The 27,508-nt window shown below is 36.0% G+C and overlaps 1 protein-coding gene across 11 annotated transcripts in view; it reads left to right on the top strand.

Moving 5' to 3' along the window:
• Positions 1-27,508, top strand: part of THADA (THADA armadillo repeat containing) — a 366,352-nt gene that overhangs the window by 35,209 nt on the left and 303,635 nt on the right. For 7 of the 11 annotated variants that reach the window (XM_054475156.2, XM_054475159.2, XM_063648771.1 and 4 more), the window contains 7 exons: positions 575-726; positions 4,404-4,614; positions 8,609-8,744; positions 9,024-9,160; positions 11,590-11,751; positions 13,460-13,617; positions 26,822-26,931. In XM_054475156.2, coding sequence (XP_054331131.1) covers positions 575-726; positions 4,404-4,614; positions 8,609-8,744; positions 9,024-9,160; positions 11,590-11,751; positions 13,460-13,617; positions 26,822-26,931 — 1,066 coding nt within the window. Of the gene's footprint in view, positions 1-574; positions 727-4,403; positions 4,615-8,608; positions 8,749-9,023; positions 9,161-11,589; positions 11,752-13,459; positions 13,618-26,821; positions 26,932-27,508 lie in introns of those variants that run through there. The other 4 variants (XM_063648769.1, XM_063648767.1, XM_063648768.1 and 1 more) reach the window with 2 other exon arrangements.

Here is a 27,508-nt window from a genome sequence, read left to right on the forward strand (position 1 = left end):
CTGCAACCTCCATTTCCTGGCCTCGAGCGATTCTGCTGCCTCAGGCTCCCAAGTAGCTGGGATTGCAGTCATGTGCCACTATGCCTGCCTAATTTTTGTATTTTTAGTAGAGATGGGGTTTTACTATGTTGGCCAGGCTGGTCTCAAACTCTTGACCTCAGGTGATCCACCCACCTCAGCCTCCCAAAGTGCTGGGATTACAGGCGTGAGCCGCTGAGCCTGGCCAGAACTTTGTATTCTAGGTCAAGAAGTTTTATTAAGATTTTTAAAAAGATGTGTTTCTAAATTTACTTGTTTTTGTTTATTTTTAACAATAACTTAGAAATCTTTTATATAGTATCTTTCAAAAGATAATGGAATGGTTTAAAAATCTTTTTTTATTTGGAGAACTGTGGTACTTATTTTGTCATTTTAAGAAATAAATTAATGGAAAAGTTACTGTTTTAGCTATCATGGGTAAAGTATGAAGTGTGGTTTTTTGGTACTTATTTTCTATAAATGTGGTCAAATAACTTCGGAAGATTGATTTCTTTTTGTTCACTTTTAAATCTTTTTGTTTTTAAAATATTTTTAGGCAGAATTTATACAGTATATCAGCTGAGTCATGATATTGATGTTGGTCGTTTCCAAACACTAATGGAATGTTTTACCAGCACTTTTGAAGACGTGAAAATTTTAGCATTTGATCTTCTGATGAAGTTATCAAAAACAGCTGTACATTTTCAGGTATCAGGACTTTTCTAGTATAAATGTGGTATATGCATGGAAACTTTCTATCAGCAGATAAAGCAATCTGAGGATTATTCATGTGCTTTGCATCTGCCTTCTCATGTTTTTGGACTGTTTCTTTCAGTTATCATTAATACCTCTCTACTATTTTGGGGTTAGTGGGAAAGGAGGAAATATCAAAAAGTAAATAAGGCACAAATCAGTGAGCTTTGCTGTTTTTATTGCTTTGATAAAAAGGGAGGTGTAGGAGGTGGTAGGTTTTATTGTTTACAAGATTATTGGTAGATTTTAGTTAATTGTGGTTTCCCCTGTTCCCTTGGACATGTAATATTCGATCAGAACACATCACTTACAGTAACTTGCATTTTTTGAGATAATCTCCCTTTTTCATACACTTGAGAAACTGAGTGTAAATGAGGTAGAGAGGATGTTTCTGGTTTTTGAACCAGCAATAGCTAAACTGAGACTGAAACTTACCAAGTACTTGAGGTTAACAACAGTTCCTAGGTGCTCTACCTCATCCCCAGCCCGTCCATTCTTCCTGACACATTGCTCTTCCCACTTTGGGGTAGGAATTAAAGGTGGGGTTGGAAGTGAACACATTGCATGGGGATGAGTCTGCAGGGGACTTCCGGACCCAGGCTCTTAGCTCTGCCCTTGAGGCTTCTCCTAGGGCTGTTGGGTCACCAGCAGAGTACTGGTTCTGGAGCTTAGCTATGGCTTTCTATTAGAGCTCTATAAAGGCCAAGGGTGCGTGCTGCAGCTGAGCCATGGTCTAGGCTGTGGTTGTTCAGCTGTGTTTAGGGCATGGTAGCTTGTAGATGCAGTGGATTTTGTAGGATCACATGCCGGAGAGGATAGTGTCTGTTTCTGTGGCTTCTAGATGGTTATGTAGAACATCTATCTATCTGTATCTCTCAGAACATCTATCTTTTTTGACTTGGGTCCATATTGGAAGTTGCTGTACAGCATCTACTGATGCCTATGATTTTTCAGGTGCCCTTGTGAGCAGAAAGTTCCTTGGTGCTCAGGCTGCTAACTTTTGTTACCATACAAAGTTTTTAAAGAGGAGATTTTCTCTTCCTCTGTCTGCCACTCCTCACCTTATCATTCATCACATGTCACCTCATATTGTGTCAATAGCGATGCCCCATTCTTGGCAAATATTTTGAGAGTATCTGGATGGAGAAGGCATATTATGGCATAAATGTGAAAGATCTGGCCCTTACATCACTAAGGGGCTTAGGGGACCTCTGCATCTCTAAATTTGATAAACCCGTGCTTGGTATATTGACACTAGCCATAGAATTCAAGAAATTTAGTACCAAATGTGGTTTGCTATAGGATTTTGATTATACTCTCTGGCTTGCAGATTAGTAAAATAGTTAAAGGAATAGGCATTCAAGATTTAAAAATATTAATTATATATTTGTATTAGGGTTTTCTAGAGGGACAGAATTAATAGCATAGATGTATATATAAAGGAGAGTTTATTAAGGAGTATTGACTCACATGATCACAAGGTGAGGTCCCATAATAGCCCTCTGCAAGCTGAGGAGCAAGGAAGCCAAAGCTGAAGAACTTGGGAGAGTCTGATGTTCCAGGGCAGGAAGCATCCAGCATGGGAGAAGTAGGCCAGAAGACTAAACCAGTCTAATCTTTCCATGTTCTTCTTCCTGCTTTTATTCTTGCTGCACTGGCATCTGATTAGATTGTGTTTACCCAGATGGAGGGTGGATCTGCCTTTCCCAGTCCACTGATTCAAATATTAATCTCCTTTGGCAACACCCTCACAGACACACACAGGAACAATACTTTGCATCCTTCAATCCAATCAAGTTGACACTCAGTATTAACCATCACAGTATTATATTTCCAAAGTCTTTCTTTGGGTGTCCCTTATATAATATATAATTAATTTTGAATACAGTTAAGTTTACAGCAGTTTTTGAATGCTAACCTGATCTCTCTAAGGACGTGTACATATGTATTGTTGACGGCATATTTTTTCTCATAAATAGCTTGACTACCCTACTCACCTAGGTTACTCTCCTTCTTTGGAGCCGCATATCCTAGGTCTTTTGTCATATTATACTTCGATTGACCTAAGATGATGGAACAAAGACATTTTAGACTTCAAAGGCTATTTATTATCTTTCTTACTAATGATTAATAAAACAGTTCCGGGACTTAACTGTCAATTAAAAAATGGCTTAGGTGCTTAATTGGTTCTATTACTTATTTAAACTTGAACTTTGGCCACTACTTTTAAGTTTTTTATTTAGGTCATAGAAAATAAACATATCAAATGGTAAAGAATTTAAATTGAAATAAACAGATATTTAAATCAGCACATTTGATATCTACTGTTGTGAAATTATAAAACATCATCAAATATTTGTAGACCTATAATCAACTTCAAAATTGAGTGTATAATTATTTTTTCCTAACACAAGATAGGGAATAATCCTAGTAGAATCAGAATATTATTGAGCAGCCAAACCCTGACTTCCAAACTGGTGAACACACAGCTTGCCAGTTGTTGAAGTTGGGGCTAGGACTTACGTCTTCTGTTGTCAGCCCAGTGCCTTTCCGTGACTATAACAGCAAACTGTCCTTTGTTCTGTCTTCTTTAGGACAGGCGATGTGAGTGGATGTTTCTGTGAGATATAGGTGTGGGAGCTCTGATGCATAATTTCTGAGGCTGAATTGATCACTTTGTTTTCCACACACACAAAGTTTCACCAGGTACAGCCTCCCAGGGGATTTGCAGTTTTCTCCAGTGAACTACCTGTATAGGAAGGAGGAAGGGAGAAGGGCAGTCATGTGATGCCCAGGTGAAACATAAGCCCTGAGAGACTATGAACTGCCCTGTCTAGAAATAGTAAAGATAGTCTGGCTGTAGTCATAGCAAAATTCTACAGGACAAAGTACACTTTTGCTGAAGAAAGAAGCAGTTTTAAAAAAAGGTTTTATCAGTGTTGAATTTCCCAATTGAAATTATTTCCAGCTGATTAATAATCATTAATTACTGTAATAAAAAACTCACGTATATTCAGGGAGAAAGGAAACTAATGTTTATATTGAGTTACAGTTATATGCCAGGCTGTGTTTTTTTTTTGTTTGTTTTTTTTTTCTTATAGAGACAGGGTCTCACTCTATTGCCTAGGCTGGAGCACAGTGGTGCAATCATTGCTCACTGTAACCATGAACTCCTGAGCTCAAGTGATCCTCCCCTCTTAGCCTCTTGAATGGCTGGGACTACAGGTGTGCACCATTACACCCAGCTAATTTTTAATGTTTTTCGTAGAGTTTTTGTAGAGGAAGTTTTTTGTCTCACCGTGTTGCCCAGGCTGGTCTCAAGACTCCTAACCTCAAGTGATCCTCCCACCTTGGCCTTCCAAAGTGATGGGGTTACAGATATGAGCCACTGCACCCAGCCTGTGTTTTTTTTTTTGTTTTGTTTTTTTGAGATGGGGTCTCACTATGTTGTCTTGGCTGATCTTGAGCTCCTGGCCTCAAGTAATCCTCCTCCATCAGCCTCTTGAGTAGCTGGGACTCTAGGCTCGAGTCCACTGTACCCAGCTCCAGGCTGTGTTTTAAAATAATTTACTATTTTTTTAAATTAAAGAGATCTTTAATTTGACAGTTACTGAGTCTGCGCTTTATTCTAGGATTCGGAGAAACTGCAAGGCTTATTTCAGGCAGCATTGGAGCTCAGCACAAGCACCAAACCATACGACTGTGTGACAGCTTCCTACCTGCTGAACTTCTTAATCTGGCAGGATGCTCTACCGTCATCCTTGTCTGTCTACTTAACTCAGCAAGTTGCATGTGATAATGGAGATAAGCCTGCTGCTGTGGTGGAAAGGAACACATTAATGGGTTTGTATTGATGTTTGCTCTTATCAAAACCAATAGCTTAGTCTCAGTATTCATTTGGTTAGAATATCTAATGGTTAAACATATACTTTGTGGTTTTTTATTTAAAAGTTTATCAGCATATAAGAGCACCATGGGTTCTTATTATGCAAATGAACATTTTACTCAGCTATAATACTTTTTTCTAAACAGGATTTATGTTGAATAAGTACATATACAAATATTTATTAATAAAGCTCTTTTTAAATGGGAATGACCTCTTTCTCCACCAAAAGTCTGCTTTTTTCCCTACATAAATTATACTGTGACTAGAGACAGACCATCTTTATTGTTTCTATATAGGCAGAGTTCCTTTTTCTGTCAGGGTTTATGTTTTAATTAACTGTCATACCCCTGCCTTTTACTCTTCCCAAATAGCCAGTTCCAAAACCTAGGGTCTGAGATTATTCAGATCTAGTGATTTTCAACAAATATTTATTGGGGATTCATGTTCGTAATTTTATGCTAGTCAGTCTTCATTTTGGAATTGTACTAGAAATAAGGACAGATAAGGATTTTTTTTAATAGGAAAAGGGAGATCAGATATAGAAAGAGAGTTAAAAATTATTATTTCCAAGATGGTAGAAACAGCCATGAAAAAGAGAACTAGTAATGGGAGAAAAAGAGGAGGCCATGGGTAGTTCTGGTGGGAATATGGCCAGAGATCTGGAGTTAGAGAGGTGACAGTACCTCATGGAGGATGATACTTGCCTACTTGAATTGCTTCATAGCTGGATTTAAAAGGAGACCCTATTGAGACAGTGGGAAGAGGACTGCAATTGAGGTGAATAGGGAGTGCATGCTTCACATAAAGGCTTTCAATTCAAGACATTTTAGGACTTTATGAGATATTTCAAACATACAAAGAATGTTTAAATATAGAAGGCTTAAAAATATATATATATACAGGTAATGTATATAAATAATATGTAAAAAGTTCACAAGTTTTATTCACAAGCTAGGTGATCACACTTACCTTAAGTCATACAATAACACTCATATCTTTGAAGCCTTTCCTTTATCCTGGCTGTATTTTATATTAATTTTTATCTTCTTTTTTTAATAATATTGCCTCTGGTGTATATATTATTATATATTATTCAGTTTTACATGATACTGAATTTTCTCAGTAGTACTTACTGTATATATTGTACAGATTTACCACAATTTATGAATCCATTCTCCTGTTGATGGACTTTTTTTCCTAAATAAATAATACCAGTGTAAACATTCTTATGTAGATCTTTTACATATAGGTTGAGCATCCCTCATCCAACACCTGAAATGGTCCGAAATCCAAAGCTTTTTGAGTACCAACATGACACTCAAAGGAAATGCACATTGGAGCATTTTGGATTTTGGATTTTCACATTTGGGGTGTTCAGAGTATGATGCAGATATTCCAAAATCTGAAAAAATATAAAATCTGAAACTCTTATGGTCCCGAGCATTTCAGATAAGGGGTATTCAGCCTGTATATTAATATCTTCTAATGCACATGTCTAAGAGTTTATGGTAAACAAATGGAATAACCTGGTCACAAAGTATGTGCATCTTGAACTTTATGAGATGATGCCAAATAGGCTTTTAAATTACACTCTCACCAACAAATTCCGAGACTTGTATTGCATCACATCATCACCATAATTTGCTATTGTCAGATTTTAAAAATTTGTATAATATAAAATGATATCTCATTGTGGTTTCATCTTACATTTTTCTGATTACTAATATAATTATTTTTTCCCATGTTTACAAGCCATTTACTTTTCCCCTTCGATGCAATGCCTGTCGATGTCCTTTGTCCAGTTTTTCTGTAGGGTTGTTTGTCTTTTTCTTATTGATTTTTAGGAGTTCTTTTATATGTTCTGAATAATAATTTACTGTTTTTACCAAATCTAATATTTAGAATATAACCTTCTCCTTCCAAGACGTTGAGGGGAGATGTCTGTTATACTGGTATAACTGGACATGTACATGCAAGAGAATGAAATTAGATTCACTACCTTATGCCATATACAAAAGCTAGCTCAAAATAAATAAAAGACCTAAATATAATAGCTAAAACTATAAAACTCTTAGAAGAAAACATAGATGTCAGTCATTGTGATCTTGGGTTAACCAATGGTTAGTTATGACTTCCAAAGTACAAGCCACAAAAGGAAACAAAAGATAAATTGGACTTCATCAAAATTTAAAACTATTGTATGTGAAAGGATGCCATTAAGAAATTGAAAAAGCCTGAAAAATGGGATATTTGCAAATCCTATGTCTGATAAGGGACTTTAGTATATATAAAGAACTTGTACAACTCACTAATAAAAGGACATAACCACATTTTAAAAATGGACAAAGAATCTGAATAGACATTTTTCCAAAGAAGATATACACATGAACAATAAGCACATGAAAAAGTGCTCAACATCAAAAGCCTTTACAGAAATGCAAATCAAAATCACAGTGAGGAAGTACTTCACATCCCATAGGATGACTATAATTTAAAAAATAGATGATAACAAGTGTTGATGAGGATGTGGAAAAAGTGGAACCCGCATAGACTGTTGGTGGGATTGTAAAATGCTGTATCTGCTTTGGAAAATAGTCTGGCAGTTCCTCAAAAGGCTAAACATAGAGTTACCGTGTGACCCTGCAGTTCCACTCTTAGGCATTGTCTTAGCTCGAGCTGCTATAACAAAATGCCATAGACTAAGTGGCTTAAACACAGACCTTTATTCTCATAATTTTAGAGTCAGAGAATTCCAATATCAAATTTCCAGTTCCTGATAAGGGGCCTCTTTTTGACTCTCAGATGGCCATGTTGCTGTGTGCTCACATGGCAGGAAGAGAGAGCAAGCTCTGGTCTTTGTTCTTATAAGGACACTAATCCCATTATGAGGGTCCTAACCTCATGACTTAATTTGAACCTAATTACCTCCCAAGGTCTCCATCTTCGATTGTCACATTAGGGATTAGGGCTTCAACATACCAGTGTTGGGGTGGGGGAGGGAGCACAAACATGTAGTCCATAACAAGGATATACCTAAGAGAAATGAAAACATACATCTAAATAAAAACTTGTACAAGAATGTTTATAGCAACATTATTCATAATAGCCAAAAAGTGGGAACAGTCTACGTCTGTCAACAGATGAATGGATAAATAAAATGTGGTATATCCATGTGGTATGGCTATACAGTGAACTATTATTCATCTATAGGAAGGAATGAAGTATTGATACATGCTGCAGCATGGATGAACTTTGCAAACATTACGCTAAGTGAAAAGCCAGTTTCAAAAGATCACATATTGGATGATTCCATTTATATGATACGTCCAGGCAACTAGTTTATTTTCTGTCTATAGATTTGCCTACTCTGGATGTATCATAAATGGAATCATACAATATGTGATCCTCTAGGGCTGGAGAAGGGTAGAGGTGCAAGGAGAGCAGTGACTGCTAACGGGTAAGTTTTCTTTTTTTTTTTTGGTTTGGTGGCAGGAGGGCAGTGAAAATGTTCTAAAATTAATTATGGTGATGGTTGTACATATGTGACTAATAAAAACTATTGTATACTTCAAAAGTATGAATTTTGTGGCATATGAATTACATCTCAGAAAAGCTGTTCTTTTTTTTCTTTTTTAATTTGAAAGCCATCTGCTGTCCAATTAGCACATGCCACATCAGCCTGGGGTTTGATACCCTAGTGAGAGGATGTTTGGGAGGAAGGACTAAGAGTGAATGCTGTAATGGATACAGGCAGTTTAGGGAAAGACACTCAGTTCTGCCTTAACTAGAAATGAGCCACCCTGTTGGATAACCCTGAAAGATCTCTTTCTGATTAGAAAACTCTAGTGTAAAGTTCATTTGAGTTGGCCATATTAATGAGAACTGTTTTGCTGTTCGTACATTTACAAATGTTTTAAAATTGACATTTGATTTTCTGTTTGCTTTTTCTAGTTATCAAATGCTTGATGGAAAATCTTGAGGAAGAAGTATCTCAGGCTGAAAATTCTCTGCTTCAGGCAGCAGCAGCATTTCCAATGTATGGGCGAGTCCACTGTATAACAGGAGCTTTGCAGAAGTTATCTCTAAAGTAAGGATTTCCACAGCTGCCTCCTGTCTCAGAAATCCATTCATTTCTGAGCTTTAACCTCTGGTTGGAATGTGTCCTGGGAAAGGAATGCAGTCTATTGCTTTGAATAAAATTGAAAATCAGATTTAAAAACATACATATCTGTGTATATTTTTATGTCTCACATGTTTTATATATTGAACAATTTTGAAACACAAATTCAACTCCTTTTATCTAATTTTCATTTTTAAAATGTGATTTTTGCTTTTAGTATAAATTTCCCTGATGTCTTTGTTGCAGCAGCCTGCAGTTGGTGAGCGAGTGGAGACCTGTGGTAGAGAAGCTCCTTTTGATGTCCTACAGGCTTTCCACTGTGGTGTCTCCAGTCATTCGGAGCTCATCCCCTGAAGGCCTCATCCCAATGGACACTGATTCAGGTTAGCAAATGTAGAAGGCAGGCTAGAATGCTGTGGTTTGATTATTATGTCTTTACCTCTTTTTTTTTTTTTTCCTGAGTATTTCTTTGGGGAGATATAAAAGTTAAGTTGAGGAGAAAAGAATTATTATTATTTGTTTTATTTCTGCCTTTAGCCATAGTTTTAACTATTAAAAAGTAGGAAAAAAAAAAAAAAATCCCAAACCAGAGGATGAGCACAGTACCTTCTACCCCAGGGTAACTTGAGTTATATAATACTGTGTAAGTTGAGCATCCCAAATCTGAAAATTGGAAATACGAAATGCTCCAGATTTTGAAACTTTCTGAACACCAATGGGATGCTCAAAAGAAATGCTTATTGGAGCATCTGTATTTTGGATTTTCAGATTAGGGCTGCTCAGCCATTAAGTACAATGCAGATATTCCAATATTCAAAAAAATAAATTGAGAACATTTTTGGTCCCAAGCATTTCAGATAAGGGATGCTTAACCTGTACTAAAATTGAGTGTTCCTTTTAATACACAGAAAAATCATGAAATATATTTATGTTTGGTGTTGAAATAAAGTTTGTAAATGTATTTTAGAGTGCAAAGAGAGGCTTCTATTAGAAAAACTGGCTGTATCATAAACACTCACTGTACCATACGCTGAAATACCTTGGGCTGATAATTAAGGTAATGTGGAGTTATGTGTTTTGCACAGAGAATATTAGGTTTTGTTCTTTCCTAAAAATGAGTTAGAAGATTGGTGATGGTTCACGATAGTAAGACACATTTATTTAGCCTGATGTTAGTCTAAATACCAAATTATTTTATTTAATTATTTTTTTTTTGGTAGAGATGGGATCTTCCTGTGTTGTGCAGGCTGCTCTTGAACTCCTGACCTCAAGCAATCCTTCTGCCTTGACCTCTCAAAGCATTGGGATTACAGGCCTTAGCCACTGTGCTGGCCTTAAATAGTAAATTTTGACGCTTTAGATTTTCTACTTGAGCAGTGCATAAGAGTAAGGAACATGCAATCTTATAGCTAATATTTGGGTCAGCAAAGTACCCATATATTCTGGATGAGAAATCTTGAATATTTCTGTTACCTACTGTGGGTAGATCCTACAGAGGATGCTAACGTTATCTTTATTAGTGAAGAGTTTTAAGGTATCAGTTGGTCTCAATAACTGTCTTTGCCCCACAGACTTTTCCTTCATTCTGCCTGCCTTTTTACCTCTGGTTGTCTTCATTTTTGCTGCTTCTTCCCTGTGTTATCTGCCATACATTCTGAATTGCTTGAGGAAAATCTCCCCTGAAAGCTGTAAAATTGAATGGATAGGATTCTTAAAAATTTATTCTCTGATCTTTTCTTGGTCTTTGCGTGGTTTCTTTTGGGGTCATTGTTAGTTTTTCATGGCTGTTGAAATTTATTTTTGACAAAATTCCAGGAAGGAACATAAGATGTTGATTGAATCATCATGATAGTAATTTGAGTATTTATATTTCCCATAGTACCTAAATATAAGTCAAAATAATAGATGTACAATAAATACTGGTTCTTCGATTTGTTAATTGATTTCAGATGATTACCCATGGCTAGTTTTGAAAATCTGAGCCTGGCTAACTCCTTAATACCTACATCCATTCATTCCTTCAACTCATGTTCCTGAACCTCTGCCGTGAGCCAGTTTCTGTTATAGGCACTCGTCACTCAGTAATGAACAAAGTGTTGCATTCATGGAGCTTACATTTCCTAATCCAGTGAGTGCTTAGGGAATAAAAATGAAACTCAATGTAATATGAAGACTGTAAATCATAATTAGAAAGCAGTATATTACATAATGTGTTTCAAAGTTGTGGAGTCTTTATGATATTCCTATCCTATAAAAGATTGTTTTTGTTGTTGATGGGTTTTTAAAAGTGTCTTTTTACCTTTCTAGCTTTAAACTTTGATACCTTGTATTATGATAGGGAAATAAACTCTTTTCTATTTTTTATTATTTATTTATATTTTAAATCAAATATTTATTTTTTTCTACTTTTGTGTTGCCTGCTTCATTTTTCTTTCATAGAGAAATAGCCTCTTAAAACTAAATTTATTGAAGTTTGTTGCACTTCTTTGACATGATTAGCACCATATTTGAGATATTTAGACAACACTAAGAAAGGCAGTGTAGATGACATGGCGGTCTTTGTCTTGTGGACAGTTTCAGTTAGTTTTTTTTGTTGTTATATTTCAGTCTAAATTGCCATATTTTAAAAATGCACTCAAGCATCATGAAAACTCTATAAATAATTTTCATATTATCCACCTTGTGAGTCCCTTCTAATAAAGCTGATTATTAAGTATTGAAAATTATAGATTTTTTGAGTAAGTATCCCCCAAGGGAAATCTGGCATGTGATGTGTTACTGGGTTTCATGTACGCTCATTTCTTTCCCTCAGAGTCAGCAAGCCGCTTACAGATGATTCTGAATGAGATTCAGCCTCGAGATACTAATGATTATTTTAACCAAGCCAAAATATTGAAAGAACATGATAGTAGCTTTGATATGAAGGACTTGAATGCTAGTGAAGTGAATATTGATACTTCTACAGAAATCAAAGGTAACTTGTATAAAATGGATACTGTAATTCATGTTTAAGTGACAAGTAAAATGTACAGAATGCCCTTTTTATATAGTAAATTAGAGGTTGCAAATCTGTGCAGAACATTTCTAGAAAATAAAGTTTTTTAAAAATTTGGTTTTGGGAAAGATTTGGGTTTAGGAATGCATTTATAAGATTTTTACCAGCCTATTAGGTGCTGTTGTGCAGCGAACAAGCTGTTAGAACAGAAAGCCTTGGAGTGATAAAACCTGCCTTGACAGCCCAGGTGATGTAAGAGCAGTGCTATATAATGAACCTGGGTTTGGGCAGCAATCAACTTCTCCCAGCAATGTGGTTCATTGTCTGCTGTGAGAGTTCTTAAAGTCAAGCAGGCTTTTAAAGGAAACAAACCTTATTAGTAAAATGGGAGCTGCTTTGTTGTATCAAGCTTCCAGAATTCGAGTTCTTACATTTGTTTGATCATTAGTTGTTACTGAATTTTCTGCAGTGCTGTAAAACGTCATCAGAAGCAGCAATTTCTTAGTGATGTATTACATATTCTACATTCTCCACTAGGTGGGGATATTGTCTTGCAAAAAATTATCTCCACACTTAAATTTTTAAATTACACAAAATAACGTATAAATGTAATTATAGCCTATTGTAATAGTTTCAAACAACAGAGGTAAATATGAATTAAAAACAAATTAAATTCCTCCAAGGTTTCCTCTCCAATTCCATGTCTTCCTTCTTTAGTGCACTATATTATTTTATGTTCTATATATTTATGTGTATGTACACTTATCCATTTAATGCATTGGGCTTTTTAAATAAAAATACAAATGAGATTACCCTATAAGTACCATTTTGTCAGCGTGCTCTTTTATTTAATATAATAGTTCATCTTGGATTTTAAAAAAATATCAGTACCAAAAATACTCCTAAAACTAGAATAAGAGAGTAAGTAAGGCTAATTATAGCTTATTGGCCACGGGAATTAAATATATTTTGAAAGATAATTTGTATTTTCCTTTGATTTTAAAAGTTATATTCTACTCCTTTACTAATGCAACAGACATCCTCACCAAAATAAATAAGGAGTGTATTTATTATAGTCATCCATATCATACTTTATGACAGAGAGGCAGAGTTTGTTTAATCTTTGGAAATTAAAGATTAAACTTAAGTTTTGGAACAATATTGTGTTTTATTTTAAAATTTAATTTGAAAATAATAAATTAAAATACTGGGCCTGGCATGGTGGCTCATGTCTATAATCCCAGCACTTTGGGAGGCCCAAGCGAGAGAATTGCTTTAGTCCAAGAGGTGATGTGGTGAAACCCTGTCTTTACAAAAAAATACAAAAATTAACTGGGTATGGTGGCGCATACCTGTAGTCCCAGCTACTAGGGAGGCTGAAGTGGAAGGATTGCATGAGCCTGGGAGGTCATGGCTGCAGTGAGCCGTGAGCATGCTACTGCACCCCAGCCTGGGTGACAGAGCGAGACCCTGTCTCCAAAAAAGAAAAAAAAAAACTTAGCATGATTTCTTCTCATAACACATGCTCGACAAATGTTAGCTTCTTTCCTTCTGAGTAAATATAACATGACAAATTGGGTTTGTTCAAACAGATTATTCTTGGGGAAATTATGAATAAGCTTGTTTTTAGAAACCTGGGATATGAGTAATCAAGGTTGCAATAGTTGTGTTTTTTTTTTTGTTTAAGGTAAAGAAGTAAAAACATGTGATGTAACTGCGCAGATGGTGCTGGTATGTTGTTGGAGAAGTATGAAGGAAGTTGCTTTACTTTTAGGCATGTTGTGCCAGCTTCTGCCCATGCAGCCTGTGCCAGAATCTTCTGATGGATTATTGACGGTGGAGCAGGTAAGGCAGATGTTTATTCTACCATGTATAATTTCTGGTCAACCCATAAATCACAAACTTTTTTTATAACCCAACTTTAAAAAAAGGTTTAAAATTTTTCTTGAATAAAATCATACAAATGTCAACTGAAGAAAGATCATGGTAATTTAGAATGTTAGACTTTATAATACATTTCAAAACTGTGGCATTTTTAGAAATATTTTTCTAAGGTATATAACTGTAGATTTTACCTCACTTTTAACTGTAGTATTATCTCTAATTTTTATTTCTCCATTTCACATACACAGACTTAAACTTTAGCTTAAAATTGTCTTATTTAGTAAAACTGCACAAATCTCTTGAATTTTGGAAAGAAAAAAGTAACATGTTGGTTGATTATGGATCTCATGTTTCCCACTGCATTGATAATAAAGTTGTAGTCTTGGTTTTTTGGCTGACTTTTGTTTTAAGACCACAAAGTTAGTTCACCATCTGGGACTGTTCAAGTGACTTGAGTGCAGTGTTTACAAGAAGTTAGCTTACCACAAGCATTTCATTTGGAAATATTTTAGGTTTATTAGATTTCTGTTTCTAATTGATTCCCTCTTCCTTTCCATATGGTTTTGACAAATCCATTTCCCACCATTTTTCAGCAAAGATACATAACTGAACTTTCATTTTTAACTTTTTAAAAATAAAGGCAACTTTTTCCCTAGGGTGTCACAATTAAAGAACAAAACAAATACTGTAGTATGCTAATGCTGATTATTTCTATAATAACCACATGACTAGTTCCATGGAAATAATGCTAATACTTTTTTTTCTCACACTCTGTGGCTTATGTTGCATGCATCTGGTTAACAGCTGGGCTTGTGATGTTGCAAGGCCTTGAGATGAAGAAAGGCAAAGGCGCGCAGGACACTTCAGGCATCATTATGTTCCTTATTCTCTTCCAAATCAAATAGGCATTAGTGTCCTAGAGTTACTCGCAGTCATTGCTGGTGACTGGCTATAGTGCCAATGCCAACATCTTTGCTGAGGAATCCAGCTATGATTAATGATTACTTCACTGATGTTCACCATCTTGCTAAGAAGTAAACATGTGCTAGAGGCCTTTGATTTCCCAACTTCTCTTTCCAAGGACAAGTTAAAACATTTAGTTTTTTTGGGTTTGTTGGATAGTGTTTAAAAAACAAATTAAGGGAAATGTATTTTGCTTTTACTGTAACTAAGACCTGAAAGCTTCCTATGAACATTATTTTGCCTTGACACCTTTTACATAGCACCAAAATCTTATGTATTTAATTTATGTGCGACAGCCATGTTAAAATTGGGAATTAATGTAAAATAAAAGAGATGTTTGTTAAAAAAAACAAACAATAATTATCACAAAAAGACAGGTTCTTATAAACCAAAGAATTCTTCCAGTGACTGCTTGAATAAAAAATAAGATCCTGACTGTTTTTCTGTAAAACATTAGTTTCCATTGTAATGAGGTCCAGTAATTTTTCTATGTTGCCATTCACATGGTAACCTCAGATACATAAGTGTGAGAAGAAACTGGTGACTCAATGAGTGATGAAATGTATATGTAATAGCAGTGTTCTAACACTGGAACCCCGTCCTCTATGAAAAACTTGATTCTTCGTATTGCTGACTTTAGCTAAAGAAATGTCTGAATTCAGGAGTCAATAAAAATCCAAAGTCATCAAGAAATTAGTGTTATTTATATTACTGGAGGATTCCTGCTTTTAAACATAACATTTTGCCCCATGAACTTCCTTTAAATTAATAATAATTAAATATACTTACATGTGCTTAAAACCTTTAAGAGTTAAAAATATAAATGACAGAGAAGAACGTCATTTACATTGGAATGGCTGGGCCACACCTGAGGTACACCCTTCCAAGGGCATAGTTGCCCTGGCAAAGCTAGATCTGCTGTGCCTAGTGGTAAAACTATGAATTTAAGAGTCAAGCCTTAGGTGAATGTGACTGCCACCTGAATACACGGAGGCAGTGAAGTGACTTGCAGGCAGAATGCAACCCTAGTTACAGGGGAGAATGTGGAACTTGCATTTCTTATTCTTCAGAGTAATAACTGTGATCTACTTTTCTCTCAATGGATGAAGAAAGCCATTCCATACAGTCTAAAATACAATTCTGTTCTATTTTGAAATTTGATGACTTGAATGTAGAAGACAGTCCGTTTAAGATCATCCTGATTTTACAGCTCCTTGTTTAAACGGGTGGCCACTTAAATCCCCCATATAGGAGTATAAAAGGTAGGGAGATTACAATTTGGGGTTTTTTGTTGCTGTGTGGGGAGAAGAAATGGGGCTTGTTTATAATTCTGAGTTTTCAGTGCTATATTCACAAACCATTAGAGCTGGAAGGATCATAGAGATGATATTATCCAGCTCTCTTGGACAAGAGGAAGCTGAACCCTGGATGTTACCTGGTTTGCTCAAGATTGCGAAGCTAGTTTGTGGCAGCTCTGGAACAGGAACCCAGTTCTTCTCCTTGCCAGCCTGTGTTCTGACATGGCACAGTGCTGCCTTTGTTGTGAGCTGCTCATTTAATTTTTCTTTAAGTTTAATTTTCTGTATTTCCCATATCCAGGTAAATTTTCACAAGCAACAGGACAGTAAGATGACTTGCTACTGAACTTTTTCTTAAATGATTGATTCCCTAGAGCACTTCTTGTGAAGCAGTGTGCTGTCACCAGTTTCTCCAGGAGGAAAATGTGTTCATTCAGAGGCATGTCTGACTTTCCTCCTTCACTGTAATCACATAATGAAAGGTTCTTTCATAGTGTTCCTGTACAAGAGGCAGAGATAAAACCAACTTTGAGGGATGTAAGTGGAGACCCTTCAAGAGTAAGCAGTACACACAACCTTATCTCACAACTTCCTGACTAGTTGATGTGTGTGCAGTTTTCAAACTTGATGTTTTGCTGATGTAGAGCTTTTGCTTGTTACATTTTGTTGGTTCTCTTTTCATGGGCTGATACCCAGTGCCTACTGATTTTTTAAAACAGCTTCCTCCACCTGGAGTACTATATGAACTTAAGTTTATATGTATTTCCCTAATATTCCTAAAAAGAAACTACTAGGTAGATTTTTCATTCATGCTTTCCCTCTCCAGTAATTATCGTCACAGAAATCACATGAGTAAGATTGCCAGCTATTAGAAATTGCTAATTATAGAAATTGCTATTTTAAAACATTCTTTTTTAGTTTTTTTTTTTGAGGCTGGGTCCCATTCTGGTGCCCAGGCTAGAGTGCAGTGGTTCCATTTTGACTCACTTCAGCCTCAAGCTCCTGGGCTTAAGCCTCCCGAATATTTGGGACTATAGGTGTGTGCTATCACTCCTGGCTAATTTTTGTATTTTTTGTAGAGACAGGATCTCACCATGTTGCCAGGCTGGTTTTGAATTCCTGGACTAAAGCGATCCTCCCACCTCAGCCTCCCAAAGGGCTAAGATTACAGGCATGAGCTACCATGCCCGGCCTAAAAATTCTGTTAGATTCTGTTATAACTTTTATGATGCCCAGAGTTAACTACATTGATATATTCCCTCAGTAGTGTCTTTTGTTACTATTTTAGATTTTCTGTAATGAACTACAAATGGGATATATGTTTATTCACAAGTCTTAAAGAAATTGCCTTTTGTATTTTCTTTTGCCAAAGTTTATTTTTTAGAAATTATAAGTAATTTCATTGAATTGCACTCAATGCAAGTTCCCATTTTTAAGCTTTGAAATGAAGTTGTGCATGTAACCACATCCTATTTATTGACTGCCTTACTACAAGGATATCGTGGGAAAATAAAGAAGTACATAATATGTGGTTCTGTGACCTCAAAGGGCTTAGAAATACAATAGGGGATACCAGACAGAAATTCATTTTAAAAAGTCAGACTACAGGGCAACAGTTAACATTGCTCATGGTTAAGAATTTGCTAGAAAGCAAAGAATAAACATTCTGGTAAGATGATATCTGAGTGGTAGAAAATTATTACCTTTGTTGTTATGTAGGAGAACAGTGTTTGAGCTTTGAAAAAATCCCAAAAGTTAGTAAGAAATCACTGTAGGAGAGAAGGTACAGTTTAAAACATTAACTGTTTTACTGGAGTGTAAACTTTTGTAAAACATCCCGTTTAACCAAAGTGAAATTAGAAGTGGCTGTGTCTTAAAGTCAGAATTCAAATTAAGGCTTAGGGATTAAGTCTCACTACTTTATAGTATAAAATAAAAATAAAATGGACATTTATTGTTTGCTACTCTTTGCCAGGTACTCTGATAAACACTTAAATGCATAATCTTATTTATTTCTCACAACAATCCTGTGAAGTAGGTTCTAGTGTTAGCTCCATTTCACAAGTAAGAGAACTGTCTTTAATTACTTTGCATTAGTAGTACATTTCAGAATTTATCTTCTCTAGATAAAGGGTAGATTTAAAATATATTTATATTTGTTTTATATGGGTTTTATACTTTAGATGAGCATTTAGGTCCCCTAATTAGTCTGTTGGTGAATTATACATGCCTGGAAACATGGCATGTAGCTTCTTCCCCTGTGGAAATTTATATCCTGTGAGTCCATAAAACATGTTAATTTCCCTATAGAGATACTTTTTATGAAAAGTTAAGAGCAGGATATGCTAATTTTAAAAAGATAAGTGATTAGAATTTAAATTTCTGTTCTTTAAATTTTAAGAACAGAAATCACTGTATTTTTCTTGCATTTTGATCTTAATTTCCTTTATAAAAATCCTGAGATGTATGTTATTAAAAATTATTTTGTTGGAGGTAACATACTACCAGACTTCAAAATATACTACAGACCTGTAGCAACAAAAAAGTGTGGTACTGTCATACAAACAGACACATAGACCAGTGGAACAGAATAGAGAACCCAGAAATTAATGTATCTACAGCCAACTGATTTTTGATAAAGGCTCCAAGAACACTCATTGGGTAAAGGACTGTCCAATAAATGGTGCTGGGAAAACTGAGTATGCTTTCTTCATATGCAGAAGGATGAAACTAGACCCACCTGTCACTCTATACAAAAATCAACTCAAATGAATAGGCTGGGCACGGTGGGTCATGCCTGTAATCCCAGCACTTTGGGAGGCTGAGGCAGGCGGATCATGAGGTCAAGAGACCAAGACCATCCTAGCCAACATGATGAAACCCCATCTCTATTAAAAATACAAAAATTAGCTGGGCATGTGGTGTGCACCTGTAGTCCCAGCCACTCGGGAGGCTGAGGCAGGAGAATCGCTTGAACCCAGGAGGCAGAGATCGCACTACTGCACTCCAGCCTGGTGACAGAGCGAGTCTCGGTCTCAAAAACAAACAAACAAACAAAAAAACCAAAAAACCAAAAAACAAATTAACTCAAAATGGATAAAAGACCTTCAAAACAATAAATGGTAAAGACTACTATAAAACTACTTGAATAGTGGTATTTATTCAGGACATTCATCTGGGAAAATATTTTTTCTTTTTTTTTTTTTTGAGTCTTGCTGTGTCACCCAGGCTGGAGTGCAGTGGCACTGTCTTGGGTTCAGATGAACCTCTGCCTCCTGGCTTCAAACAATTCTCCTGCCTCAGCCTTCCGAGTAGCTGGGATTACAAGCATGTGCCACCCTGCCCGGCTAATTTTTGTATTTTTTTAGTAGAGATGGGGTTTCACCATCTTGGCCAGGCTGGTCTCAGACTCCTGACCTCAGGTGATCTGCCCAACGTGGACTCCCAAAATGCTAGGATGACAGGCGTGAGCCACCGCCTGGCCTGGGAAAACATTTTTATAAATAAGACCTCAAAAGCATAGACAACAAAAAGTAAGTGGGATTATATCAAACTAAAAACCTTCTCAACAGCAAAGGAAACAACAGAGCCAAAAGATAAACTTCAGAATGGGAGAAAAAAATTTGTAAACTATTCATCTGACAGGATTAATGTTCAAAATGTACAGGGACCTCAAACATCTCAACAGCAAAAAAAAAAAAAAAAGACAAATGATCTGAACAGACATTTCTCAAAAACACAGAAATGACGAACAAATATATGAAAAAATGTTCAACATCACAAATCAGGGAAATGCAAATCAAAACCACAATGAGATATCATTTCATTCCAGTTAGGATGGCTGTTACCAAAAAGACAAAAAAAAAACAAATGATGGCAGGAATGTGGAGAAAAGGGAACTCTTACACCCTGTTGGTGGGAATGTAAACTAGTATAGCTACTATGGAGAACAGTGCAGAGATTCCTCTAAAAACTACACCTAGAAAAACCGTGTGATCCAGCAATCCCACTACTGGACATTTATCCGAAGAAAAGGAAATCAGTATGTTGAAGAGATAGAGTGCTGCAACCCCATGATTGAATAGTGTTGCAATCCCATGTTTATTGCAGCACTATTCAAAATACACAAGGTACGTAATCAACCTGGGTGTCCAAAAACAGATGAATGGGTAAAGAAATGTGGTATATATACAGAGTGGAATACTATTCAGCCATGATAAAGAATGAAATACTGTCATTTGCAGCTACATGGATGGAACTGGAGGACATTATGTTAAGTGAAATAAGCCAGGAACAGAAAATTAACCACTGCCTGTTCTCACACATGTGGAAGTTGAACTCAAAGAAGTAAAAAGTAGAGCAGAGGATACTAGAGGCTGGGAAGAGTAGTTGAGAGGGTGGAGATAGGTAGAGTTGTGAAAGGATACAAAATTACAGCTACATAGGAAGAATAAGCTCTAGTGTTCTTTACCACAGTAGGATGACTATAGTTCGCAATAATATATATATTAATAATTCCAAATAGCTAGAAGCAGAATGTTGAATGTTGCTAACACAAAGAAATGGTGTTTGAAATTATGGATAAGCTGATTACTCTGATCTGATCACTATTTATTACATGTATTGAAACATTACTGTGTACCCCATAAATATGGATAATTATTTGTCAGTGAAAAAGAATTTTTAAAAATGCTTTAAAAAATCTGTCTCCATAAAAGGGTTTACATGTCTTTATTAAATTATTTCAAGGTGCAATTTAATTTTTGATGTTATTGTAAATCCATCTTTATAAAAATTACATTTTTGAACTTTATCTTGCTGGGCTATAAAAATACAACTGCTTTTTAAATATTTATCTTATATTCATCCATATTTACTAAACTCTATTATTTTAATCATTTGTGTATTATTTGTAGATTATATGTCCATAATGTCACCTGCAAACAATAAGAGTTTTTTGTTTTAAATTTTTATTTTACTTTAAGTTCTGGGATACATGTGCTGAACGTGAGGTTTGTTACATAGGTATACATGTGCCATGGTGGTTTTCGGCACCTATCAACCTGTCATCTGGGTTTTAAGCCCCGCATGCATTAGATATTTGTCCTAATGCTCTCCCTCCCCTTGCCCTCCACCCCCTGACAGGCCCCGGTGTGTGATGTTCCCCTCCCTGTGTCCATGTGTTCTCATTGTTCAACTCCCATTTATGAGTGAGAACATGCGGTGTTTGATTTTTTGTTCCTGTGTTAGTTTGCTGAGGATGATGGCTTCCAGCTTCATCCAAATCCCTGCAAAGGACATGAACTCATTCTTTTTTTGTGGCTGCATGGTATTCCATGGTGTATAGGTGCCACATTTTCTTTATCCAGTCTGTCATTGATGGGCATTTGGGTTGGTTCCAAGTCTTTGCTGTTGTAAATGGTGCTGCAGTAAACATATGTGTGCATGTGTCTTTATAATAGAATGATTTATAATCCTTTGGGTACATACCCAGTAATGGGATTGCTGGGTCAAATATTATTTCTAGTTCTAGATCCATGAGGAATCGCCACACTGTCTTCCACAATTGTTGAACTAATTTACACTCCCACCAACAGTGTAAAAGTGTTTCTATTTCTCCACATCCTCTCCAGCATCTGTTGTTTCCAGACTTTTTAATGATTACCATTCTAACTGGCATGAGATGGTATCTCATTGCGGTTTTGATTTGCATTTCTCTAATGACCGGTGATGATGAGCTTTTTTTCATATATTTGTTGGCTGCATAAATATCTTCTTTTGAGACGTGTCTGTTTATATCCTTCGCCCACTTTTTGATGGGGTGGTTTGTTTTTTTCTTGTAAATTTTTTTATGTTCCTTGCAGATTCTGGATATTAGACCTTTGTCAGATGGATAGATTGCAAAAATTTTCTCCCGTTTTGTAGGTTGTCTGTTCACTCTGATGATAGTTTCTTTTGCTGAGCAGAAGCTCTTTAATTAGATCCTATTTGTCAGTTTTGGCTTTTGTTGCAGTTGCTTTTGGTGTTTAGTCACGAAGTCTTTGCCCATGCCTATGTCCTGAATGGTATTGCCTAGGTTTTCTTCTAGGGTTTTTATGGTTTTATTTCTTTCTCTTGCCTGATTGCTCTGGCCAAAACTTCCAATACTATGTTGAATAGGAGTGGTGAGAGGAGTTGTGCCGGTTTTCAAAGGGAATGCTTTCAGCTTTTGCCCATTCAGTGTGGTATTGGCTATGGGTTTGTCATAAATAGCTCTTATTATTTTGAGATATGTTTCATCAATACCTAGTTTATTGAGGGTTTTTAGCATGAAGAGGTGTTGAATTTTATCGAAGGCCTTTTCTACATCTATTGAGATAATCATGTGGTTTTTGTCATTGGTTCTGCTTACGTGATGGATCACGTTTATTGATTTGTGTATGTTGAACCATCCTTTTTTTTTTTTTTTTTTTTTTTGAGATGGAGTCTCGCTCTGTTGCCCAGGCTGGAGTGCAGTGGCACAATCTTGGCTCACTGCAACCTCTGCCTCCCGGGTTCAAGCAGGTCTTCTGCCTCAGCCTCCCAAGTAGCTGGGACTACAGGCGCATGGTGCCACTCCCGGCTAGTATTTTGTATTTTAGTAGAGTCGGGGGTTTTACTGTGTTGTTCAGGCTGGGCTCGAACTCCTGAGCTCAGGCAATCCACCAGCCTCAGCCTTCCAAAGTGCTGGCATTACAGGCGTGAGCCGCCATGCTTGGCCTCTTTCATATTTTTTACACTTTTCATTTCTTCTTCTTTTAGTGTGCTGGATAGGGGCTCCAGAACAGAATTCAGTAGAAGTTGTGACAGTAGGAATCCTTATCTTGTTCCTGATTTTAAAGAGGATTAAAAAACAAACAAACAAACAAACAAAAAAACCCTACACTATTGTCTGTGATGTTTTCCTGTTGGGTTTTTATAGGTATTCTTTATGATGTTAAGGAAGTTTTTGTCTCTTCCAAGTTTGGTAAGAGGTTTTTTTTAAAAAAATTATGAGTCGAAAAAAAGGAAAAGACTAGAAAGAAATGCAATAAAAATTAATAGTTACCTCTAAAAAATTATTTTGTACATCCATTATCCATTTTGTGAACCTTAAATAGAAACTCAGTGGTATCTAATAGGCAATTGATTTGGAGTTTTCAGAGGTTTTCATTTTAAAATGAAAATTCAGAGATTTTCATTTTAAAATGAAAATGCAGAGATTTTCATTTTAAAAATCAAATTTTGAAATTGTTTCTGATTTTATTGTTATTAATTTTGTAAGTGGTTTGAGTTAAATCTGTTTCATGTAGTCTGATTATCCACTGGGAGGCTGTCAGCTTGGTCTTTCTTCTCTGTTCAGCTGCTCATGGACTACACTGCCAAGCCCACTAGTCATTTGTAATTGGATTCATCTCTTCCTTGTAGCCTTGTCCTTACTGTTTTCTAGCACTAAACTTCTAGGTCATTCAGCCAGGTTTACTTACCCTTGTCTGTGTATGTTCATTCATTGATATGAAAAGACCTAGCAAAGTATCTGGTAGGTAGCTAGCACGCACTTACTTAATGTTGGTGTATTCATTCTAGTCTCCCAGCCTCTTCTCATGTTAATTACCCTCTTTCATTTTGGTCCACCCAAGTACTGTAATAGCCTGTTCAAGTTCTGGATGTGAAGTCTTTTCTCATTATTCCAGTGCAAAAGGATCTTTCATTTTTTGGAACTTATGCTTCTAATGGGCACCAGACAGCATGTTGGTTTTCTTTGCCAAAGTGAACTAAAAGCCTGCTGAGGACAGGCATCTTGTTTTCATCTTTTCTGTCTACCACAGCATTAAGATGCGAAGCATTTTACATGGTGCTAAAGAAAGACTGTTATCTAACAGGAATTTTACATTATCTTCAAAAGGAAAAAAGCTAATAAGCCTAGGTATTAGCTATGTGGGTTTATTCGGAATTATTAAGTGCAAAATGAAAGGAAAAACTGCCTACGTCTCAGTTGTGTCCTTAGAACGTCATTCTGTTTTCTGTGCCAGGAATACCTAGGGTTGAGGTCCATCCTTGAGAAGACCACCCACTGGTCATACTTCTGATGTCTTTGATTTTTATTATATGCTTTTTGTTTTAGACCCCTTCGAAGGGAGTTTGAATAAAGGAAGTAATGAAAATCTGATCTTTGCCTAAGGAGTAAATTATGAACTGTTGTAAATCCACAGAGAAGCACTTTGTCAGTAATGACAAAGTTTATGTTTTCCTGAAGTGTGTTTTAATATCTACAACATTTTGGGAGAAAAATTAAGGAAGTTAGAGAAACCTCATCTCATTGACTTTCTGTTTTTATTTTCTATGTCTTTAAGTACCTTCTTAGAAATCTCTTGTTTCTCTAATAATCGAAATGATGATCATTACAAATAAGCTAACTGGTGTTTCTTCTAGTCCTTATTTTGTATTAGTATTATTTTTTTGAGCTGGCTATCATGAGTTACTTATTTTATAGGATTATCGGGCTTCAGCCCTATTTTAGGGGTTTAATTTGGATTTAAGCCTTGATAATTCTGTTCAAACTATGCTCTGAAATTACCACATTGAAGATAAAATAAGGCTTACCTGACTATGGCTCTTGACAACTAGTAGTATGTGGTCTTTAAAAGATACTAAAATGAAGAGTATCATCAGATCTTTACAGGAAAACTAAATGAAGAACATGGCCTCTCACTCTTTGGGATACTAAAGAGTTAGAATTTTAAAAAAAAATTTATTTTATACTGCTTTTTTGGTTCTTTGTTAGTCTCCTATCTGATTCTTGTTTCTCCATGTGTATCACTTATTATGTCTTTATATCAGATTTACTTTGAGTGTGGATTACGTCTTTAGTTTTCCTCTATTTAGAACCCTAGTCAGAACTCATATTGAACTGAATTGGATTATAGGTTATGGGCCTGTTCTGAGCTTTGCAATTTATTACTTATTTTAATACAACAACCTATGTCCTAAATACTGGTATTATCCCTAGTTTATGGATGAGGAAACTGAGATACTTGCCCATGATGACATGTTTAACTACTTATTCTACTGTTTATCATCTCTAATGTGTGCAGAATACTAATCTAGTCCCCATGCTGAGATAGGAGGTGTTTCTAGGTAAGCATATCTGAGATATCTTGGGACAACTTGTCTTTTACCATCCTGTGATCTGTTGGGGAGACCTAGATCAAGAGATAGCTGGTTACAGCTTTGGTCCTGAGTTTTATACAAAATCTTGATTTTTAAAAGACAATAGTCACCAAATCTAATGGTATGAAAGCTTAATCGGCTTAAAAGTTAATTCTATTCAAAACCTTAGTCAACAACGAATTGTCAGTTTTGTTTTCTTTAAAATAAATAATCTGGCCGGCCACAGTGGTGCATGCTTGTAGTTAACAGCTACTCGGGAGGCTGATGCAGAAGGACTCCTTGAGCCCAAGAGTTGGAGACTGTAGTGCACAATGATCACACCTGTGAATAGCCACTGTACTTAAGCCTAGGCAACATAGTAAGACCCTGTCTCTACAAAAAATTTAAAAATTAGGTGGGTGTGGTGACATACACTTACAGTCCTAGCTGCTCAGGAGGCTAAGATGGGAGTATTACTGTAACCTCAAACTCCTTGAGCCTAGGAATTTGAGGTTACAGTGAGCTATGATTGCGCCACTGCACTCCAGCCTGGGTGATAAAGCAAGACCAGACCCTGTCTCAAAAAAAAAAAAAAAAGTCATATTTGTTACTTGTCTAATCTTGTGTGGAGAAAGACAGCATGTAGGAAAGCCACTGGGTGACATTCTGGCAAATTCCATGGTTCTGTCTTGAAGTGAAGCCTAGTAATTTTTCAGGAGGTCCTTTGCACCACATCTTGCATTGTCATTAACAATTTTATGTCTCTAAAAGGTAATATGGGTTATTTTTTAATGGGTATGGAGTTTCCATTTGGGAAGATGAAAAGTTCTGTAAATGCATGATGGTGATGGTTGTACAAAAGTATGAATGTACTTATGCCACTTAATTGTACATTTAAAAAGGGTTACAATGATAAATATTATGTATATTTTACCATAATAAAAAAGAAAAAACTTTTTAAAAGAAGGAAAAAAGGTAATTATTTCACCTAGACCTATGTGTGTGAGTGTTGTCGCTTTGTGTGATTTTCTGTTGGAGTTGAATAACATGAGCTATAACAGAAAACATACTGAGGTTTGTGAATATGACATAGGAAGGCAGTTCTAGTGTAGCAGTTAAAGATGGTCAACTCTGGAGCCAGACTGCTTGGCTTCATGTTCTGGTTCCATTGCTTTCTTGCTGTCTGACCTTGGATAAGTTTTGTAGCCTTTCTCGGCCTCAGTTTTCCAATTGTGAAGTAGAGATAATGGTCGTACTTATTTCATGGAATTTTTGTGAGGATTAGATGAGCTATTGTTAAAAAAAAAAAAAAAATACTTAAAATGGCTGGGCACAGTGGCTCACGCATGTAATCCCAGCACTTTGGGAGACCGAGGTGGGCGGATCACCTGAGGTCAGGAGTTAGAGACCAGCCTGGCCAACATGGTGAAACCCATCTCTACTAAAAATACAAAAATTAGCCAGGTGTGGTGGCAGGTGCCTGTAATCCCAGCTACTTGGGAGGCTGAGGCAGGAGAATCACTTGAACCCAGGAGGTGGAGGTTGCAGTGAGCTGAGACTGTGCCACTGCACTCCAGCCTGGACAACAGAGCAAAAATCTATCTCAAAAAAAAAAAAAATGCTTAAAACATGTTCTGTGATATGGTAAGCGCTAAATGAATGGACCCCTAGACCTGGGTTCTAAACAATGTTACTGATATAAATATACTTGCAAATGTAAACATAAATCGGACTTTTTTTTTTGCTTTTTTTTAAAGGTAAAAGAAATAGGAGATTACTTTAAACAACACCTTTTGCAGTCCAGGCACAGAGGAGCATTTGAACTGGCTTATACTGGTTTTGTGAAACTCACTGAAGTACTAAACAGGTAAAACAAATATCCTTTTGTGTACGTTTTTTAAAAAGACTAAATATACAAAGCATATGCTTGGAGTAGAATTTAGTTGTGTCTTTTGATGTTTAAAAGAATAAGACCTTTTTGACTACAAAACTCTTGGAAGAAATTGTTTTCTTAGGTTTCATTGTATGATTTACTGCAGATAACTGATTGAAACGTCCAAACTGAGCTATTATTCTGTCATTGAAAGGTGATTTGAATCAAACTCAAAGATTTTGCTAAAAATAGCTTTGAAATTATTGTGTTTTTTTTGTTTTTTTTTTTAATTGAATGAAATAAATGTTTTGTCTGTTTGAAAATTACTTGGTGTTTGGGATAAAACAGGCCTTGCAATTTTTGGAGTTTGTATTACAGAAGCATTTCAGGATTTTATTTTTTTTCTTCATAATTTTATCTTATAGAAAAGTTTAAAAGAACAGTAAGTAGACTGAAAAGTAGAAAAGATTTTTTTCCTTTTACCTGGAAAACTACTTAGATAGATTTCATGTATTTAACCAAATGTATTTCTTGACATTATAGTTACAGATAATTTCATTCATTCATATAA

The sequence above is a fragment of the Pongo pygmaeus genome, chromosome 12 (genome assembly GCF_028885625.2).
Source record: "Pongo pygmaeus isolate AG05252 chromosome 12, NHGRI_mPonPyg2-v2.0_pri, whole genome shotgun sequence".
NCBI classification, from domain to species: domain Eukaryota; kingdom Metazoa; phylum Chordata; class Mammalia; order Primates; family Hominidae; genus Pongo; species Pongo pygmaeus.